The following is a 19,338-nucleotide window of genomic DNA, read 5'->3' on the forward strand; positions in this document are numbered from 1 at the left end:
GGGGCGAAAGGCACGCACGAGCGGAAAGCGCAGGGCGGCCCAGGATCGAAGCGGACAACGACAACAAGGCCGAGTGGCGGGAGGTCAAGTGCCCGTGCTGATGATGAGCTGAACGGGCACGAGTGGGTCGAAGCGGGCCGAGAGCGAGCCTTGGACAGCGGCCGCGGGGACAGACGGGCGCCTGTGCTGATGCTGCATGGACCGACGGGGGCAAGATGCAGCGACGGCGGCCGTGAGTTGCGGGGGCCGGGTAGCAGATGACCGAGCATGCATAAGCAAGTTCGGCGATCAAAGCGCAGAGCATCGTCTCCGGATCGACCGACAGTCAAAATGCACACCAGCCGAGACCGTTGTGGGAAGCGGTGAGCCCGAAGCTTGGGTGCGGATGGCCCATGTCTCGATCGAACCGACAAACTGGCCCTGGCAATGGCAATCCAGGTACGAGGCCCGCTGAGGAGCAGATCCGGATAGAGAGCAGCTTGCACCGAGAGCCTGAGCCTCGTCCCAGAAGTTTGGCCGTCGGTATTGCTGCAGATGTCGGGGCGGGTACTGCGGCGGATGTTGGGGCGGGTGTTGATGCGGAAGTGCTGGTCGATTCAGCCGGCAGGACAGAGGAACTCGACGCATCCTGTTGCATCAACACGTCCGGGCGAGGTAACTGCTCTGCTCTGCTCTGCTGGTGAGCGAATCCATCAAGACAAATCCATCAAGACAAATCCATCAAGACAAATCCACCAGGACAAATCCACCAGGACAAATCCACCAGGACAAATTCATCAGGACAAATCCATCTGCAAGCCAGGCCGGCGTGTCTCCATGGCCCTGGGCAGCACCTCGCGGTGTCAAATCCGCCAAGCCAAGGACGATGGCCGTGGGACCAATCCGAGGCACTAGTGGACACCGTGCCTGCGATCGCCTGTTGCCCTCGCATAGCGGCCCTCGGCAGCACCCACGTCCTCGTCGCCCAGCAGCACTTCCTCGACATCATCCAGGCAGCCCAGCAGTTCCCAGCCAGGTTGCGAGCAATCTCCGTCTTTGTGTGTCCTGCGCGCGTTTTTTTTTCTGCGCAGACACCGCTGCCTTCTCGATTCCCGTCTCGGCCTGGCGCTCTCCAACGGTCGTCTTCCCGACATTGGCTGCAGACCGGACCGCCTGGTTTCGCACCCACAACCCTCTCCGCAGCACCAGTGGCCTGCACCCCCCCCATCGGCCGGGCGCTCTTCCATCGGATCACTCTCATCCCGCAATCGAAACGGCGAGTCTTGAGATTCCGCCTGCCTCGCGGCCATGTCCAAGGGCGAGTCGCAGGTGATCGCCGTCGCTTCGGACGATGGGCACTCCATCCTCTACTATCTCTGCAAGCTCTGTGGCGTCGACCACTCGTTCCGCTTCGAAACCGAAGCCAGAGCCTTGGTCCACCTCGCTCGATACGAAAAGAACAACCTCGTGCATGGCCCTCGCTCCAAGCTGGAGGACAACGACTATCGAATCGTTATCACCCACACCAGCGGATATATCCACGAGAGACGTTGTCGGGTGGTGCATGTGCCGAGTCCCGAGCATGGGCCGATCAAAAGCACTCGCTACTACTGCCACCACTGTCCCTACGAGGCTGCTCGATTGCCCTTTGTCCAGAATCACATTCGAAGAACCCACAACATTCGTGCCCGGCAAGGTGCGACTTGCCAGCCAGTACAGCCCTCGCCTCCCATACCGAGCCCATCGCCCGCAGCCTCGCCAACGGCTGTCGTCAAGATCGAGGATCCTGGGCAGGTGTCTCGGCATGGATGGAGTGACTCGGGCATTCCCGGAAGCCCAACCCCAAGCAACTCCAATACGGAGGGCAGCCAGATGCTGCTCTACAACCCAACATCCCGAGATGCAACCGACCGCTCCGACTTCAGGCCCAGAGCCCAGTCGGGTGGCCATGTGCCCGACTCTCGTCTTTCAATTGAATCGACAGGTCTCATCGCTCGAGCCGAACCAAAGCCCAGGAATCGCAGGACCCTCCTCTGCGACGGTATCCTCAACGACCCCATCCGCTTTCCGCATCGATTCTGGCGACCGACAGTCGTTTGCGGTTCGCTCTGGACACCAGGCGAAAAGAGCCGGCTGCTTGACGCCGTCCAATGCTGGGCCAACCTGCCGAAGCCGCTCACCGCCGGCCACGCCGATCTGCGCCGGGCATACCTCCTCTTCTTGTCTCGATCACTGCCATCCAAGTCGGCATCCGAGATACGGGTCTATCTCGAGCAGCTGGGTATGCCACAGCAATCGAACCGACGCCCTCCTCGCGATAACTAGCTCTCGTCTCTTCGGTATCCAGACTGACCGACAAGCCCACGCACACATTCTTGTAGGTCTGCTTGATAGCACCATCGACCGCACTGCCAGGAGCGATCATTCAAGTAGGTCTTCCGAGCCGAGTTCAGCCGCCACACGCAACCAGATCGGCGATATTTTCTTCCAGTACGAGCTGCCACTATCGGACCAGGATGTCAACAAGGTGCTTGAAGTAATCGACGTCCAGGCGGCCCTGAGACTGGCTCGGTACGAATTGGGCGAGATTTCTAGTCGCCTCCCTCATCAGCATCGCACTCCCGACTTGATGGGTCCGTCGCCTGTGGTCCATTGCTGACGCAGCCCTCCAATCATCCGTCTGTCGACCAACAGTAAGCACGCGCCTGCAGATGAATACCCTGCTGTCTATCGAAACACCATTGTGGAAATGTATGACAGTCTTGTCAGATGGCTTCCTCGGCTGATGAAGGCTGCCCTCGGGTTGGCTTCGGAGCGATACCATGTCGGGCTCCGGCAAGGCAATCCGGCCAAGCGCGTGAGTTTCCCGAATCCCGAATCCAACACCATCTGGCGGCCTTCGGGACGCTAGCGTGAGCTTGGGCCTGTAGTCGTGGCAGCCGATCATGCAAGTGAGGCAGGGACTTGAATACCAGAGAAGCTGACTGGACTGGAGTCCGATGTGATGGATACACGATCGGAATGGGTCCATAGTCATGTAACTCCTGCAGCAGCGGCATTGGGGTGCCGAGAGAATCGATGCGGCTGCGGCTGCGGCTGCTTCGTCTGTCAGCGAATTCATTACCGTAGAAGTGGTGTGCTAACCCGATCGATACCCAATTCCCCCTGCGCAGGTCGAGAGAGAAGACATTATCGAGGCCTTTAAGCTGCTGAATCCACATTCGATGCAATACCTGCGACCATTTGATGCTGTAGAGCAGCCTGGGCAACCCGAATTGAATACGGCTCGATCGTTAGAGGAGACAGACGAGCCCAAGGACTCTGACGCATCCATGGACTCGGACGATGTGTGTGAATCGGATGGATCGAATAACTCGTATGGGACGTATGACTCGCAGGAGACGGAAAGCACGAGCGACTCGGATGACTGAACGAGCTCGGATAAACCTGGCGTGTAGCCGAAGACGCATTCTTCCGAAGAATCATGGCCGTCGCTGTGATGACCAATGCGGTTCAAATTGCCGCTGTCACAAGCGTCCAAGCGCCCTCTATCACCGCCTCCCAGCCATATGGGAACACACGTCTGCTTGGTCACTCCAGCGGGGCATATTATCGACGAGCAACTCTCGCTTCGTTGCGATCAAGAGCCGAGCAACGGCGATAGACTCGGATAGTCGAGCGCATCCAAGAATCTGCCACGCAAGCGAGCATCACCAAGCCTCAGGCCACTCACAAAATCAAACCAAGCACACAGATTTGTTTTTGGAAAGAAACCACCATCATCCACAATGACCACCTGCCTTCTGGGAGCAGGACGAGACGTCCACCCAGTCCAGGAGACCCAGGCTCGCTTGCTCTTTCAAGACATTCCACCATCGCCATAGACATCCAAGATCCAAACCCTGCGGTGGGCCCCTGCCCAGGATCCATGTGCGCCCGGTCAGCAAAGTCAGCACCTCGTAGGTGTGCTCGCAGAGCCTGAAGCCCGAACGGCTCGAGTAGTCACACCCCACCTCAAAGATGCACCACGAAATCACACTTTGTAAGGAGCTGTCCAAGCGGTCTAATACATGAACCATAGTCCCCACCGTGACAACAATGAAACCAGTGCGCAATCAGCAAGAGGAGCGATTCGCATATGCTTGTTGAAGGAAACAGGGTTGACAAAAGCTGGTTAAGCAAGCCCGGTCTGGTTCTGCCGACAATCCTACACCCCCACTGATGCTATCACCATCACCATCACCATCACCATCACCATCACCATCACCATCACCATCACCATCACCATCACCATCACCATCACCATCACCATCACCATCACCATCACCATCACCATCACCATCACCATCACCATCACCATCACCATCACCATCACCATCACCATGCTCAAGTCATCGTTCGCATCGGCCCATCGTCCTCGGTCAAGGCGCAGCCGATAGTGTGGGTTTTTGTCGTCAAACAAGGGCGGTGCCTGGCTTCTACTTGATGAACTTGGTCGCCAGTTCAGTCAGCAGCACCTGCCGAGTCCGAGAGATCTTGGGGGCAAAACTGGGTGCCTTGTAGCAGGCCCGCTCGCCATTGATGACTGTCGCCATCCAATCGAATCCAATCCAATCGAATCCAACCCAATGTAATTCAAACCAGCGAGTTAGGTTTGTGGTGCAGAACGAGCGACTATGGACGATGTCTCTGTGAGAGCGGGGAGTCTAGTGTCTCATAGCAGCACAGCGACAAAGCTCGAGCAGCGCCGTGCGGCCAATCGACTCGGGCTCGTCGTCACAAGGTTGGACTTACGCTTGTGAAAGAAAAAGTCGCGCGAGACAGCGTCCTTGAAGAAAATGGGGGGCTCGGGCATTTCGGGAGAGAATGGCGGCACGCCGTTCTTGGGGGCCAGGCAGAGTCTTTGGGGGGGGGGAGGGACGGGCACGCAGAGACAGATTCGGAGCAGAAAGCGTTGTGAGGGCAGCCAACCACAGTCGAGCACGCATACATGCATGCCGACAGCATCGCCAGCACCATGTCGGCTTACTTGTATCCTTCGCCGCATGGCTGGACCACGGCTATGATGTGGTTCTGATGGGAGGTATTTGTGCTGAGCTGGTACGGCGTATCGGTATCCTGATAGACAATGACGACAATATCGTTGCCGACATGGCGCTTCCGCTCCAGCTTGAGCACAAACGGAGGCAGGCACAATCGATCAGTCTCCAAGCAGCCAAGGGTAGGCCGGGGCGATCGATGGATGCATTCCCGCCATCCGTGGTATCAACTGACCTGCTGTCGATCCTTCTCGGCATACGGCAGCATTGTGGCCACATGGAACATCACCTCATAGCCCTGCCACTTTGTGTAGACCGAGTGGGTTCCAGTGTTGTTGCCTGGCAAGGGGCAGCGGCGCGGGTTCGATCAAGGACAGACCAGACATGTCAAGAACAGACCAGACAGGTCAAGGACAGACCAGACAGGTCAAGGGCAGACCAGACATGTCATGAACAGACCGGATATGTTCGATAGATTGCATGTACTCGATCCACCTTGCCTCAGCCACCCGGGCCGTGTGTGAGGGCCTCCGTGCTATTGACTTACTTTGCGTGTCCAGTCCGGCCCGATATCCCTTCCAGCCTTTCAATTCTATCGTCTCGCCGAGAAAGTTCAGAAACTGCTTGAATCCTTGTGATGTGTGCTCTGGGTGGAGTCCAAGGCCACGGAGGCCCCAGTATCATCAGCACAATATCGGCACGAGGGACGTCGAGATGGGAAGTAACGACTATGAGCGCCGCGAGCCAGCGCGATGCACCATGCGAGATGAACTCTGACAAAGATACAATCCTATCCAATCGCCAGCCACAGGTCAATCGGTGACCAGGCTTTCCGCGACGCACCATGTTTGTTTGAAAACATCTCCTCCTCGGTAGCCTGCCCCGAGCCGAGATAGGTCAGACCAAACTTGTAGCTGCGAATGACTTGCCGCTCCTCCATCGCCAGCAGCTCGTTCGGCAGGTTGGATTTCGACGTTTCCTTGCAGTGCTTGAGACACTGCAGAGGGATGTTGCTCGAGACCGTTTGCATCACCGACTCGTTGGTCGGCAACAGGCCCATCGCCTTTCGCCACCATGGGTTGGGGACAGACTGTGCGGCCACTGTCAAGCGTTCCGAGCCCTGTGTCGAGCGCACCAGGACCTTGAATGTGGATGCGGATGCGTCGTGTATCAGCGAGATGGCCAAGGGTCCCCTGGGAGAGTCGACGGCCAGGTAGTTGTGGTGAGCTGGATGGACACCGCCAGGTTCATTGGGACGGTGGTTGACATTGATGTCGTTGATGTCGTTGATGTCGTTGATGTCGTTGATGTCGGTTCGAGAGTGCACAGGCATCAGAAAGGCGATGGATCATAGCCGATGATTAGCGATCTGGCAGAGAAGCGTGGATACCGGTATTCGGAGGAGGCGGACTGGCAACTGGTGCCTCGAGGCTCTGAATCAAGAACCCAGTCACCGAGACTAGAGGACCTATGTCGTTGAATGGGCGGCGCACGAGCGCCACGGTGATTCGCCCATACACCCCGTACCTTTGCCGACAAAGTGCTCGCGATACCAGATAATGTCCTTCTCGCATTCTTGCAGCAGAGACTCGTGGACGCCTGTGATTTTGGCTGTCGGATTGGTCGGCAGCGGCCGAAAGTCTGAATTGCCGACGAGCACGCTCATTTCGGTGGAGCCCGCGGGGCGTGAGAATCTGTCCGGAGGAGCAGGGGCAGACGGTTGTGTGAGACCAGGCCGACATCCAAATGCGGTTGTCATGATGCCTGTTGCCCATGCTTGGCCCACGAGCCCATATTCGGAGACATAGCAATGAGTATTTGGTGAGTTGCATTCCAAGAGTTCTCGACATGACAGCGCACCTTGGTGTTAGATGGGTCGGATGGTCCAACGCGACAAGCTCGTGAGCCAGATGGATCTTGGACCAGGAGGAAGAGGGTACACTCAACAATCTCCCGGAAGGAGTTACCGTACTTGGTGCTCGAGCCAAGTCAAGCTCGTTTGCTTGGACGCACTCTTGCCGACTATACGGTGGTCCGAAGTGCTGCTCGCGGGCCGAATAGCTGCCGCCGAGCAAACAAAAGTGCGAGCCGTTGTTTGTTTGGACTCACACGCGGGCGGAGCAGCGGAGGGGAAGTCTGAGCTGCGGCTGTTTCCTGCCTTTAAGCCTGGGAGTAGCGGTGGATAGCTACTCAAGTCAGAGTGCACAGAGGCTGGGGGAGCTCGAATGGTGGGGCAGAGTCGCTGGGTGTGGAGCTGGTTCGCTCGGAAACGGTCGTCTGGCTGGATATCGAGAGCGTGGTGACGAAGACTCGGATAGCTGTTTGGCTTGGGTTCGCTGGATGGGCTGGCTCTGCAAAGGGCTGCGAGGACTCGGAGGGGTTGGGGCCAAGGTGTGTATCGCTGCTCCCGTCTCGTCGCCGTCGGCAGTATTGCTCTGGCCAGCTAGATGTGCGATTGACGTCAGCACGGCCCATCCGACTCGACTGATTGGGGTGCGAACAATCAGCTGCCAGCGAGCGGGTGCCATTCGCTCTCTTGCACATACCCAGCCCGAGCCTGCAGCCACCGGCATCGTCCCAACAAAAGCAAGGGAGCGTGCAGCCAGCCCACCATCAGCGGTCCGCGGTATAGCAGCCAGGACGAGAGTATTGGATCTGTGCGTGCCTGGATCGGCTCCGAAGGAGGTGTCCATTACGGCACATGCTCATCGCAACGGGATGATATTCTGTCGAGCTTCATTTGGCGATGCATAAGAGTTCACACATAGCCATCCATTTGATGTGCACAAAGCCCATCTATTGGATGCGCCCCCGCCCATCGATCGAGTGCGCTATCGATGCTATCCTTGGCAATGCTCAAGTCGTAACCAGCGGCGTGGGACCGCAAGGCCGATGCACCTTTGGCCGCTGTGCGATCCAATCGCTGTTGCTAGGGGGAGATCGGTCTCTAGTACGGTCTGAAGCGGCGGCTGCTCTTGAAGTGCTCGATCTTGCGCTTGTCTTCTTCGAACTTGCGGCGCAGATCGGCAAGTTCTGGTGGAGAGTTCGAGCATGGTAGTGGTGTGAGATGGGAATGCGTGAGAGTAAGCTCAAGTGCGGCCCCGATGATACGCACAGTAGCTCCAGCACAAAGGACGACCTGTGCAGCTACCCACATCGCCCAACCATCACTCGATCACCACCAGCACCATCGCCTGTCAACTGTTTGTGAGCAGGTTCATCCGCTGCACCAGCCGCAGCCACCCGGACATCGACAACTCATCCCCGTGCACAGGGAAGTGGTATACGTACGGTTCCGTTTCGTCTCGCGCATCTGGAACCGGTAAAAGTCGTCCAGACCCAGCTTCTTGGGCTTGAGCTTTTGCACGTCGCTCAGCTTGGCAGCGCTCATTTTGGCTCCATGAGCGTCTGTGGCCGTGCCTCGTTTGGATCGTCGCGAGACTGTCACGAATCCGTCTTCGTCGGGCTGGTTGAGCTTGGCGTCGAGCTCTTCCTGCTTGCGCCGCTCCTCGAGGTCGAAGAGGTTGAGATATTCGTTTACCTGCTCCTTAAGCTCGACTATTGGTGGATGGCGCAGCTTGTGCTCGAGGATCCATTCTGCCAGGGACATGGCCGTTTCAGTGACAGTGCGCGGTGAGATGATGCGGCTGCGGTACTTTGCTGGTCGTGCGATCGAGTCCAACCAGGACATGTCCACCGGGATCGAATGCTATGGGCTGACTTACTCTGCAGGCCGACAGGTGTCGGTGTCGGCACGGCTCCACGCTCCTCGCCATCGTCGTTGTCGTCTTCGCCGTGCTCCTCGGTGTCCAATTCGGCGGACCAGAGCCGCTTGCGCTGTCGCATTTGCAGAGCCTTCTGCGCGGCTTCGGCGCTTTCAAAGACCAGATATGCCGACGCTCCCGTTCGATGGACTGTGGTTCGGGTCAGCCGAGCGACCAAATCGGCCGTCAGAATCACAGTCTTGCGTTCGGCCTCGTCCTGCGTTTCATCCATGTCGTCCTCGCTGTCGTTAGCATCGGCATCGGCATCGGCATCGGCATCGTCGTCCTTGCGCAACATGACCTGCAACATGACCTGCAACTCGCTCGGGAGGAGCGAGTTGTCGCCTTGGATCTTGAGGTTCTCGATCGCGCCGCAGTGCCGAAAGAGTCTTGAAAAGTGCAGCACCGTCGCATCCACAGGGACATTCAGCACAAACAGCGTCCGTCCCTGTGGCAGACTCGAGTCCTTCTTGCGAGTCTCGTGCAGTTTGAAGTACAGATAATGGACATGCGATGTTGGAGTGGTCGACAGGGGCTTGTGCGTGGTGAGCGAGCCCGCATCGTTTTTCGAGACCAGTGGCACCGGTGGCATCTGGATTGGCAGGATGTGGAACTGCCCGTTGATGGTCTCGAGCGGCTCGGCCGACGCTGGTCGAGCCGGCTTATGCTTGGCGGTCTTGTTCTTGATGCCCATGCGATGCAGATATGAGATGATTGCTGTGCTGGCGCGGGTGTCTGAATACGCAAGCGACGGCGCTGCTGTGTTCGGAGTTGGACGGCGGGATCGATGGGGGCCGACGATCGCGAGGCAGATGGATTTGGAGCGGCAACCAACAAAAAAAGCGCGAATGAAATTCATATATCCCGTTCCGTGTGCGTGTGTGTGTGCGATCGGGAAACACCATGCATGACGACATGCCCTCGGGCTCCTGGGTGCCTACTGAGGAGTGCCTGCTGAGGAGTGCTTGCTGAGAAGTGCTTGCTGAGAGGTGAACTCTCGGCGAGAGCAGGGGCGAGAAGACAGAGTGGTGCTTCTTCCGGGCGACAGTCCGTATCCGACTGTTCCCACGCGCCCCAAGCTGCTCGGAAGCCGGCTCAAGGCTCGCAAGGCAGCACACAGCTACGTAGCAGCGCCTGCACAGGAGATGCTCAACACCATGAACGACGTCGCCGCCGTTGGAGATGACCGAGAGGTGTGTTTCGTGCTTGTCCGTCGTTCGGGATCGTCGCTGGGATCGTCGCTTGGAGAATCGCTTGGAGAATCGCTTGGAGAATCGCTGCAAGAGTCGGCAGGACAACTCATGCCGCCGCTTGGACACGCCCCCCCTCCCAGATCACACTTCTTGAGCAGGTATGGATTCCCGTGGCATCATCTCTGCACGTCGCATAGAGCACCGTTTCCTGCTCCGTCGTCCGTGGCTCATGACCTGCGCGGCGTTTTGGCCCCAGTTCCTCGCGTCTGTCGCCCTCAAGCAGTACAAAAATGCCCTCGAGATCTCGAGAAACCGTAAGAACCCAAGTGCCAGCGTGTCGACGAATGTTGGCGGTGATATTTGCCTGCCGAGTCTGTGGATGAAAGCCTGTTCGTATGACCAGCGACCGCGATAGCCAGCAATCTTGGCTCACACACTCTCTTGGTGGCCGCCCTTGCCCGACGCCAGTGTTGAAGTTTGACCCAAACAACGCCATTATTCTCGAGTATCAGCCTCTACTGGAAGAGAGGCTTGCTCTGGGCGATATCTCAGATACCTCCAGCGACGATGGCGACGATGACGATGAAGACGAGGATGGAGATGGTGACGAGGACGAGGGTGAGGATACAGACGACGATGCAGACGACAACGATGTATCCGACGAGGACGCTTCCCACGACGACTCGGATACCGACAGCGACTCGGACGAGCCCTCCGACAACAGTTTCGACTCGGACTCGGGCTCAGACAGCTGCGAGAGCGATATGGAGGGCCGCTCGGCATTCTCCAGCACAGACGGCTCCGAGTGCGGCGAGCCAGCGCTGGGCCGGTTGAGCGCAGAGGCCTCTCCCCATGACCCGGCCAGCAGCATGGCTGCTCGTGCGGCGCTGTGACGGCGCTCCTGAAGGCGGAGCTGTGGCATGCCTCGCAGGAGGCGTATTGTATCGACATGGAATGCGCTCTGCCTGAGCCGGCGGACTGGGCCGATAGTTCGATGCAGACTCAATAGACAAGGTAGCGACTGGGCGCTGTATCTGCCACTGGGCTTGGCTCTGGATCCGCAGATCTGCATTCGGCCAGTCGATCTGGGTCTGCAGGTCTGTATCTGCCATGCTGACACCCGTCTGTGCCCCTCTGTGCCCCTGTGGTGGTGAAGTGACCCGCCGACGTGTGGCGGTGGTGGCCAAGCAGCCACAACTGGCGATATAAGTGGTCTCGGATCTGTCCTTGGCCCATCATCCACAGCCTTCCCCTTCGATCAAGCATCCTCTGCATCTATGGCTGCCCACACCCACACTTCGCACAAGACCTCGCCCTCGGATCTGGGCCTCCTTCGCGCCCTCGACAAGATCGCGTCCGCAGAAAGGGCACCCAAGGGCTCGATCCGACGCAATCTGCTGCCGGCCTGGCCCGAGATGGAGGACGGCTCGCCGCTGCTGGCCTCGTATTCGTATCCCCGCACTCTCCAGTGGAAGCCCTCGGCCATCCATGCACTCCCCACCCTGGCCCGTGGCCTGTTTACCTACGAGCCCAGCGACCACGACTTGTCTCGCATCGTCGTGCGTGGCTATGACAAGTTTTTCAACAGTAAGTGGCTGACCCCCAGCCCAGTTCGCAGCACTCCCAGGGCAAACGGCCGGCGTGCTGTTTCGATCGCTCGACTCTAACGATCAGCGCCGCAACGTTCTGCTCGCCACCCGGATCTCTCCCAGTCGACGAACTGCCCGAAACGTCGTGGTCCTGGCTGTCGCTGAACACCTCGGGTCCCTACGAAGTCACCGTCAAGGAGAACGGCTGCATTATCTTCATTGCTGCCTTTGACGGCCGGTTAGTGGTAACGTCCAAGCACTCGATCGGCAACGCCTACTCCAACTGCGGCCACCAGTGGCTCCGAAAGCATCTCGACTCGGTCGGCAAGTCCGAGTCCGACCTGGCAGCAGTCCTGGAGCAGCACAATGTCACAGCCGTCTTTGAGGTCAGTATGGACCTCGTGTGCGGTCGAGCTGGGGCTATGAGCTTCACGAGAACACATCCCATCGCTCGGCAATGTTTGTGGAGACGGGGACTGCCGACTTGATCCCACAATGCAGTTGATGGACAGCGGCATCACCGAGGCTTGGGGCATGCGCATATCTTCCCAGCAAGCCGGCACTGCAAGCCGAGGATGATTTGTCCTGCTGCTTTTGCCGTGCGCCTCAAATTCGCCTGTTTGTCAGTATGCAATCTGACACACCCATCGCTCTGCCACTTGCGATTCATTGCAGCTTGCCGACGATGAGTTTGAGGAGCACGTACTCGAGTATCCGCCCGATCGGGCCGGCCTATACCTGCATGGCGTCAACCACAACTCTGCAGAGTTCCGGACCTGGAGTAGCTCGCGACTCAAGCCGCTGGCAGACGAGTTTGGCTTCAAGGTGGTCGACTATCTGGAGTATGACACCATCCAAGGTACAGCTCGCCGCTTCGTTTCGTTGGGAAGGAGCCAGCGACCCCAGCTCATGTGATTCCGTGATGCAGCACCGATGGCTTTGGATTTCTCACGCTGCATCCCGTCCCGATGGCTGTTTCAGACGTAAAGGCCTTTACCGACAGCTGCCAGCCCACGGGATCGTACCAGGGCAGGGCCATTGAGGGCTTTGTCGTCCGGTGCAAGACAACCAAGGGAAACAAGACACACTTCTTCAAGGTCAAGTTTGAAGAGCCCTATCTCACTTACCGCGACTGGCGTGAATTCACCAAGCGCATGCTCGCATCCAAAGAGGGTCCCGATGCAATCCTCAAGCACTACAAGCCCAAGCGCAACCGCGAGTGGACCCTGCGATACTGCCACTGGGCTGTCCTCAAGTACAAGGAGGATCCGGCGTACTTTGCCGAGTTTACTCAGGGCAAGGGCATCATTCGAGCCCGCCGCGACTTTTTGGAGATTGACAAGCCTCAGCAGCAGGTCGAGCCCATCACAGCTCAGCTCCAGAGCCTCGACCTCGCCGACAGTAAGGCTGCTGACGGCAATGTCGGCAGCAACAGCGACGACGACGACGGCTCTGCCAACGCCGACGCCGAGCAACGCCCGACCCTGCTGGTGCCCATTGCCGTCGTCGGCGCCGGAAAGACTACCTTGGCCCGCCTGTTGACACGCCTGCACGGCGTCGGCCACATCCAGAGCGACAACATCCTGTCCAAGAACCCCACCACGTTCGTTAATGCCGTCATGGAGTGTGCCACCAATCACTCTGTTGTGTACGCCGACAAGAACAACCATCTGCTGCAGCACCGCGAGGCCCTCGCCGCTGCCTTCCTCGACCGGTTCCCCAACGGACGGCTCGTGGCCCTGAACTGGGGCGTATACGCACAAGATATCGACCGCATCTTGGATCTCTGCGCGGGCCGCGTGATCAATCGGTGAGCAACTGCCCCGCCTTGCATGGCAGTATGCAGTCACTTGTTTAGCGACTACACCGCGGCACCGTCACTGTGTCGCTCATGCCAAGCCAGCGCATATCTAACACGACTCTGCTTGCGGGTCTGGTGTGTTCCATGCTCCGACTCTCGCCAACAGCGGTGAAAACCATCAGTCGTTCACTCCCGAGCGCACGCCCAAGTGGAAGTCGATCCTCGGTTCCTTCATCCGGTCGAGCCAGCCTTTCGATCGCAACGAGAACATCATGGGCGACGGTCAGTTCGACGACGAAATCGCGCTCGAAATCGACGCCGATATCCGCACCAACTACGAAAGGGTGGTCAAGCGGCTCGGATGGGAGCCCGTCGTGGGCGAGCTGTTTGACCAGGCCATGGAGGAGGCCCTGAGCGAGGTTGAGACCGTCCGAAAGACCGTCTCAAGCAAGTCCAAGAACAAGCGCGACAGCTCCAAGGACGACCAGGCACCGCTCTACTTTGCCATCCAGATTGTCGACTTTGATCTCGAGGAGTATCTGCGCCAGGTCTTTGAGCGGACTGGCGGCGCTGCGCTCGACATCTGGAATACATTTGTCGATGGTCAGCGCCTGGCGAGCTCCCAAGGCAAGGGCTACCATGTCACCCTGGCCTTCCGCGACGAGACCCGCCACCACCACGAGCGACTGTACGAGTTTTACAAGAACTTGCTGGCTACCGACGAGCCTGACGACAGTCCTGGCGCCGAGCACAACAAGGGCGTCTCCGGCGTGGCTTCGCCTAACTCGAGCCCCCAATCCCACCAAGCTGCTCCACAGTCAAAGTCGAAGCGCAAGGCCAAAAAGTCCAAGGAAACAGAGTTGGTACAGAGCCCGTCAGCAGGTGCAGCTACCTCCACCACCACCGCCACCACCACCACCACCACTACTACTACTACTACTACTGCTGCTGCTGCTGCTGCTGCTGCTTCCAAGCTGCCGGGCTATCGAACCATCCCAGTCGAGCTTACTATCGACCGGGTCTGCTTCAACCGAGATGTGGTCGGTATCTATGTCCAGTCTATTCATCCCGAGGGTTACGAGTGCGGTAACCCTGTGCCGCACATCACCATTGCCACAAGAAGCCGGTCGATCCGGCCAGTCATCTGCAACGATCTGATGGCGTCGCTGGCGGCGCAAGGCTGGCCCGAGAGCCTGCCGGCCAACGACCACAACCACGACGACGACGACGACGATGCCTCTGAAGACAGCGACAGCCAGAGCCATGTTATCATGTTTGATGAAGCCGTCGTCATCAATGGCCTGATCCGGGCGTTCTGATCTCTGACATCCGATCTGATCCAGCAAGCAAAGGGAGGGATGCATTTGCCTAGACAACGACGTACTGCAGGGCCAGCACCCCCTAGGTTCTTGGAGGCGCTGGCGGTTCTCCTCCGGATCGGAGATTTCGTGCGGCGCTCTTTCTCTCCTTGTATGCTGGCGCATCCACCTGTATTACGTTTTGTATTGCACATTTGTAGAAATGGACGAAAATATACGGCTCTGGCCTACTGTCCCAAAGAACGATACGAGCGCGGTAAGCTGGAACAGAGCAAGGGCTCCCTGTCAACGGTTTGTTGTATGGGTCGATGAAATGCGGTTTGCATCATCTGACCAGCGAAGTCGCTTGCCGCTTAAGGGGCCAGATGCTTGGCTTGCCGATGTGTGGCCACGACCAGCCTGTTCGACAGGAATGGTCTCGGTCTACCGCTTGCCTGCGGGCATGGCGACACCCAGCTCAACCCGGGCCTCGAGATCGTTCGGGACAGGCGAGCTCGACGTCGAACGGGCAGTGATGTAGGACACCACGGGCTTGCGACGATGCTTCTCGGGAACAGCCGGCACGGGAGGGACAGAGCCGTCGCCTGCCAGGGCCATGATGCCCATGCTGCTGTGGAAACTGGCAGCTCGACGGCGCTGCGACGGTGTCGGACCTGAAGGCAGCTCGGGCTCGGCCGGCTGGGGCTGAGACGGCGGCATCGGCACCATCGTGCCGGGGATGACGGCTGAGACACGGCGGCGCACTGTTGGCCGAGATCGATCGGGAGTTGGGCTTGCGCTGGCGGGTTCTTCGGATGGAGCTGGATCGCAAGGAAACCAACGTCCGGACGTATTGATGGGCCATACACCATCCGCCGGGGAGAGATCGTCCGCGGGCCATTGGGATGAAAGCATCAGCAAAAGAGTGTGGAATGCTCCCCCTCACTCACCCACTCACTCAAAGAGTGGATGCCGTTGAGACGCCCAGGTGCAATGAACAGCGAATGGCCTGCCTAATCGATACCGCCGATGGAGTGCGAGCGAGGGCATGACGGTGTCTATCAATGGCAGGGCCTGGACCATGGAACTCACTCGGGGGGAGCGACGTCGCCGTCGACTTGCGCCGCAGCGATGTTGCCGAAGCCGACTTTGTCCTGGACATGTTCAAAGGCGCAATCGGATGCTCGTTCTTGGAGACCTCCATGACAATCTCCTGCAGCCGCTCGTCGTAGCCGCGGATGATGGTCCCGTAGTTGATGGTGCGATGGCGAGCGGCCACGGCTGGGACGGTTGGCGCCGCCAAGTCGCTCTTGAAGCTCGACAGCGACGAGATCGAAGGGCTGGGCGATCGCTGGAAAGACCGAGGGCTGCTGCCTCGGCTGGAGGGCATGGCCGAAACAGGTCGGCCTCGGGGCTGGGGAACGGGTGACGGCACCGCAGGCTGGGGTCGGGGATTATTGCTCGAGCGACCGACGGTGGCCATTCGAGCATCGTCTTCGGGATTGCCTTCCCGGGCCTCTCTGGGATGGGGCAAAGGCAAGGTCGAAAGGTGGATTAGCCATAGGGCCACGACCACGAGCACGAGCACAACCACGAGCACAACCACAGGGCTTGCATCGATCGCTCTGGCCACGCAAACGGAATGTGCCGCACCTCATCACAAGCTCACGCAGCTTGAAATCCCAGCCCGACGAAGTCGTGATGGTGCTCAGGACGGCCATCTGCTCGGTGCGTTTTCGGATGGTGTCGGCGCTTGGCGGCGCAGGAGCCTCGTCTCCAGGCTTGGGGGCAGGAGGAGTCCAGGCCTGGAAGGACTGCTTCATCTGAGCGACCCGGGCACGGGCTTGGCGAACTCGGTCGGCTGTCAGAGACTTGAATCCTGTTCAGGGCAAGAGTGCAGGAGCGATGCGACGACGAGGAAAGATACGGCGACGAGATTGGCGGCGTTAGCGGCAGCCGCATAGGTCGATGCCAGCGATCGTCGGACAGCAGCAAGGGATGAGGTCGGCAGAGGACATGGCTCCACACCTCCGTTGACGATGCGGGGCCGCATCGACGAGTCATCCGAGTCCGAGTTGTCGTCCGACGATGCCGAAGACATGTTGTCGACGGTCGAGTTGGGATAGGAGACCGACGTAGTCGGGGTCATGAGCGATTCATGGAGATCCGAGCTGGAATGGTTGAGGTCGGTGTCGATGTAGACGGGAGGGACGTAATCGGAGGGGATCTTGCGGCGGGACATGCTGGCGAGGACTGTGGAGCACGACGGCGGACTGGCGGACGACCAGAGGCGGCAGTTGGATGCAAGCGGACGACGGAGGAGGGCGGGCAGGCGGGCCGAGCGACGACGGGGCGAAACGGAGGAGGGCGGATGTGCGGCAAGACAAGGACGAGACGAGCAAGACCAGCAGGCAAGACGAGACGAACAAGACGAGCAAGCAAGACGAGACGAACAAGACGAGTTGGCCAAAGGCGACACAAGCGCCGAGGGAAGGACCGGCTGCGGTGGTGGGACGACGGCTTTGTGTGCTGGGCTGGGCCAAACATCATGAGGGGCCAACAAGGCGGTCATGGCGGGGCGTGCGGCGCGAGATTCATGGGCTCTGCAGGAGGCAGATGGGGAGGCGAGCGAACGAGAGGAGAGGGAAGCAGATCGCCATGGCGGATTGCATTGGATCGCATCGGCGTCGAAGGATGAATGCATGAATGAATGGATGGATAAGATGGTTATATTCAGACACAAGTGAACTCCAAAACAGGGCGTCCCGTGAACGGTGAAATATGGTACAATGGGGGACGACAAACCAAAGGGCAGGGTACTCGACCGGCTGACCGTTGCAGCGCCGGTCCTAGTGGCGGACTCGTCGATTGAGAGACTGCACTCGCTTCGGCTCCAGGCCGTGCTGCTGGTGCAGAGAGCCAATATGGTACTCGGACGACGAGCGAGGCATCACCCGGGCGCGCGGCGGGCGATCGGGAGAGGTTGGCTCAGGAACATGGTCGTGGGCAGCGAGCTGCGGGAAGAGCTGGCACTCGAGGGTGTGCAAGGTATTGGTGTGTGAATGCGGCAAGGTCTGGGCTTTGGCCTCGGGCTGGTCCGAGGGCGGGTTGGCAATGCCCTGGTCGCGATGCGCATGCCACCCTGCGAGGAAGGACTTGAGGGTGCTCTTCTTGCGGGTCGGTGTGAGAGAAGCACCGTCGCCACAGACGGTGCGAGCACGCCGGAGCGGCCGGGCAAGACGTTCCGGGACGACAGCATCGGGACCGATGCTCTGGGGCGAAGCTGGCACGCTGCATGAGGACGATGACGAGCTGCGTCGCTTGAGGGTCAGATCCACAGGCTCTCCCCAGCTGCTTCGGGCCGAAGCGGGCTCGGATCGCTCGACATGGACAGCCATGGGTTTCTCATCGACAATGTCAGAGAGAAACTCCAAGGTCGAAGCCATGACAAGCTCAAGCTTGTGCAAGGATTCGCGGCGAGCAGCATCATCGCAATCGATGGCAGACGTGCTCTGGATGGCTGGCTTGCGCTCAGAGCGACCGAGCGACAGAGGCGAACGTGGGCGGACAGCAAGGCCGTCGACGGGGAAACGGGGCGTTGGTCGTCGAGGCAAGGACGCCGAAAGCCCTGCATCGCGGGATGGTGTCGAACATGCCGAATCGCGCGAGAGCGTCGACAGGTCGCTGTAGATCGAGCTGAGCGAGTTGATGCGAGTCAAGGCTGGGTGATGATCTTTTGGTGGCGGAAGGAAGGACAGGTCAGCATTGACAGAGCGGACAGTGCACGAGCAGGAAAGAGCGGCGGTTTGCTGGCCCGGAGTTTGTCGGACTCGGAGGGTTCGCAGAACTCAGGAATACCCACATGCAGCCTTCTTTCGGACCAGGAGCGGGGCCGACGAGACTGGTCTGGACGACATGGCGATGTGCTTGCAGGTGGTTGCGGACGATTGCGGACGATTGCGGATGCGATATGCTGGGGGGAATGTGGTCCGGGAAGAGCCTGGCGTACCGATGGGGGATGTGCCGGACAGGATTAGCAATGCGCGACGGGTGCTTCGTGGTGGATGCTTCGGGGATGACTGCTTCGTGATGAATGCCGCATGGCGGTGGGTGCATATATATACTCGCGGCGGCGGCGGCGGGTCGATCGGGATCCCAAATTTGCGCTTCTCTGGGTGGGAGAGAGGGCCTTGTCGGTGAGGACCGACGCTTCCAGCAACGGAAAAAATGCGCGGACGCTGCTGCTTGCGGTCGGGGGCGCAGAGGCCTTGATACCGCAGCAGCCGCATGGGTGCCGGACCGGGGATATCGCCCTTCGAGGGTGTCTTCAGAGTGTGTCCTGGAGAGTGTGTCTTCAGAGTGTGCCCCGGAGAGTATCCTCGAGAGTGTCTTCTCTGAGGGCGTCGTCTGGAGAAGCCCATGACAAAGTCTTGCAGACGGCATGACTCTTGCCTCTGTTGGACAAAGGGGCTGGTGGAGCAGGCGCACCGCTGATCCAGCCCCGTCGGCGCCGGCGGCGATAGAGGCCCCGGGCGATGTAGGAGCAGCGATGGATCGGGAGCAGCGTTGCCGGCGATCAGAGTAGATCAGAGTAGTTCAAAGCAGATCAAGATGGAGGTGCGAGTCTCGGATGACGAGCCAGCGCGATGAATCAAATGCTCGCCCAAGTATCGCC

The 19,338-nt window shown here is 59.2% G+C and overlaps 7 protein-coding genes across 7 annotated transcripts; 3 read left to right on the forward strand and 4 right to left on the reverse strand.

Annotated features, from left to right (window-relative positions):
- The first annotated feature begins 1,091 nt into the window (after nucleotides 1-1,091).
- On the forward strand, nucleotides 1,092-3,584 carry BJ171DRAFT_198799 (uncharacterized protein). Its single transcript, XM_053106246.1, has 4 exons — nucleotides 1,092-2,260; nucleotides 2,361-2,550; nucleotides 2,674-2,836; nucleotides 3,153-3,584. Exons 1-4 carry the CDS (start codon nucleotides 1,288-1,290, stop codon nucleotides 3,408-3,410), a joined length of 1,584 nt encoding a protein of 527 aa, XP_052963778.1. The 5' UTR covers nucleotides 1,092-1,287; the 3' UTR covers nucleotides 3,411-3,584.
- Nucleotides 3,585-4,339: 755 nt separating this feature from the next.
- Nucleotides 4,340-6,684, reverse strand: BJ171DRAFT_462005 (uncharacterized protein; the record flags this gene model as incomplete). The annotated part of the gene is made up of 7 exons (XM_053108500.1): nucleotides 4,340-4,564; nucleotides 4,774-4,880; nucleotides 5,009-5,148; nucleotides 5,254-5,357; nucleotides 5,566-5,664; nucleotides 5,862-6,245; nucleotides 6,546-6,684. The coding sequence occupies 7 exons, from the start codon at nucleotides 6,682-6,684 to the stop codon at nucleotides 4,458-4,460; spliced, it is 1,080 nt and encodes a 359-aa protein (XP_052963779.1). The 3' UTR covers nucleotides 4,340-4,457.
- Nucleotides 6,685-7,705: 1,021 nt separating this feature from the next.
- Nucleotides 7,706-9,601, reverse strand: BJ171DRAFT_517104 (ribosomal RNA-processing protein 7-domain-containing protein). The gene is made up of 3 exons (XM_053112086.1): nucleotides 8,744-9,601; nucleotides 8,310-8,615; nucleotides 7,706-8,051 (listed from the first exon to the last, which is right to left on the reverse strand). Exons 1-3 carry the CDS (start codon nucleotides 9,474-9,476, stop codon nucleotides 7,966-7,968), a joined length of 1,125 nt encoding a protein of 374 aa, XP_052963780.1. The 5' UTR covers nucleotides 9,477-9,601; the 3' UTR covers nucleotides 7,706-7,965.
- Nucleotides 9,602-9,758: 157 nt separating this feature from the next.
- Nucleotides 9,759-10,989, forward strand: BJ171DRAFT_517105 (uncharacterized protein). Its single transcript, XM_053112087.1, has 4 exons — nucleotides 9,759-9,975; nucleotides 10,116-10,133; nucleotides 10,232-10,289; nucleotides 10,444-10,989. Exons 1-4 carry the CDS (start codon nucleotides 9,928-9,930, stop codon nucleotides 10,866-10,868), a joined length of 549 nt encoding a protein of 182 aa, XP_052963781.1. The 5' UTR covers nucleotides 9,759-9,927; the 3' UTR covers nucleotides 10,869-10,989.
- Nucleotides 10,990-11,390: 401 nt separating this feature from the next.
- On the forward strand, nucleotides 11,391-14,684 carry BJ171DRAFT_427274 (RNA ligase-domain-containing protein; the record flags this gene model as incomplete). Its single annotated transcript, XM_053107802.1, has 6 exons — nucleotides 11,391-11,562; nucleotides 11,688-11,950; nucleotides 12,240-12,423; nucleotides 12,546-13,374; nucleotides 13,532-14,059; nucleotides 14,237-14,684. 6 exons carry the CDS (start codon nucleotides 11,391-11,393, stop codon nucleotides 14,682-14,684), a joined length of 2,424 nt encoding a protein of 807 aa, XP_052963782.1.
- Nucleotides 14,685-14,900: 216 nt separating this feature from the next.
- BJ171DRAFT_517108 (uncharacterized protein) lies at nucleotides 14,901-17,122 on the reverse strand. Its single transcript, XM_053112088.1, has 4 exons — nucleotides 16,692-17,122; nucleotides 16,317-16,542; nucleotides 15,756-16,183; nucleotides 14,901-15,484 (listed from the first exon to the last, which is right to left on the reverse strand). Exons 1-4 carry the CDS (start codon nucleotides 16,903-16,905, stop codon nucleotides 15,108-15,110), a joined length of 1,245 nt encoding a protein of 414 aa, XP_052963783.1. The 5' UTR covers nucleotides 16,906-17,122; the 3' UTR covers nucleotides 14,901-15,107.
- A 166-nt stretch (nucleotides 17,123-17,288) lies between these two features.
- BJ171DRAFT_517110 (uncharacterized protein) lies at nucleotides 17,289-19,285 on the reverse strand. The gene is made up of 2 exons (XM_053112089.1): nucleotides 18,526-19,285; nucleotides 17,289-18,396 (listed from the first exon to the last, which is right to left on the reverse strand). The coding sequence occupies exons 1-2, from the start codon at nucleotides 19,082-19,084 to the stop codon at nucleotides 17,513-17,515; spliced, it is 1,443 nt and encodes a 480-aa protein (XP_052963784.1). The 5' UTR covers nucleotides 19,085-19,285; the 3' UTR covers nucleotides 17,289-17,512.
- Between the last annotated feature and the right edge of the window lie 53 nt (nucleotides 19,286-19,338).

The sequence above is a fragment of the Polychytrium aggregatum genome (assembly GCF_025602895.1).
Source record: "Polychytrium aggregatum strain JEL109 chromosome Unknown BJ171scaffold_37, whole genome shotgun sequence".
NCBI classification, from domain to species: domain Eukaryota; kingdom Fungi; phylum Chytridiomycota; class Chytridiomycetes; order Polychytriales; genus Polychytrium; species Polychytrium aggregatum.

Excerpts from the sequence above, each read along its gene's own strand:
- BJ171DRAFT_517110 (XM_053112089.1), bottom strand. The coding sequence starts at position 19,084 with ATGGGCTTCTCCAGACGACGCCCTCAGAGAAGACACTCTCGAGGATAC. Across the intron at positions 18,397-18,525 it reads GGTCCGAAAGAAGGCTGCAT|ATCATCACCCAGCCTTGACT; the intron begins GTGGGTATTCCT and ends CGCCACCAAAAG.
- BJ171DRAFT_517108 (XM_053112088.1), bottom strand. The coding sequence starts at position 16,905 with ATGTCCCGCCGCAAGATCCCCTCCGATTACGTCCCTCCCGTCTACATC. Across the intron at positions 16,543-16,691 it reads GCCCCGCATCGTCAACGGAG|GATTCAAGTCTCTGACAGCC; the intron begins GTGTGGAGCCAT and ends TGCCCTGAACAG. Across the intron at positions 15,485-15,755 it reads GGCGACGTCGCTCCCCCCGA|CTCCATCCGAAGAACCCGCC; the intron begins GTGAGTTCCATG and ends CTTGCGATCCAG.
- BJ171DRAFT_517104 (XM_053112086.1), bottom strand. The coding sequence starts at position 9,476 with ATGGGCATCAAGAACAAGACCGCCAAGCATAAGCCGGCTCGACCAGCG. Across the intron at positions 8,616-8,743 it reads GACACCTGTCGGCCTGCAGA|AATGGATCCTCGAGCACAAG; the intron begins GTAAGTCAGCCC and ends TGTCCCTGGCAG. Across the intron at positions 8,052-8,309 it reads GCGCGAGACGAAACGGAACC|AACTTGCCGATCTGCGCCGC; the intron begins GTACGTATACCA and ends ACTCTCCACCAG.
- BJ171DRAFT_517105 (XM_053112087.1), top strand. The coding sequence starts at position 9,928 with ATGCTCAACACCATGAACGACGTCGCCGCCGTTGGAGATGACCGAGAG. Across the intron at positions 10,290-10,443 it reads CCTCGAGATCTCGAGAAACC|TGTTGAAGTTTGACCCAAAC; the intron begins GTAAGAACCCAA and ends GCCCGACGCCAG.
- BJ171DRAFT_198799 (XM_053106246.1), top strand. The coding sequence starts at position 1,288 with ATGTCCAAGGGCGAGTCGCAGGTGATCGCCGTCGCTTCGGACGATGGG. Across the intron at positions 2,261-2,360 it reads GGTCTATCTCGAGCAGCTGG|GTCTGCTTGATAGCACCATC; the intron begins GTATGCCACAGC and ends ACATTCTTGTAG. Across the intron at positions 2,837-3,152 it reads AAGGCAATCCGGCCAAGCGC|GTCGAGAGAGAAGACATTAT; the intron begins GTGAGTTTCCCG and ends CCCCCTGCGCAG.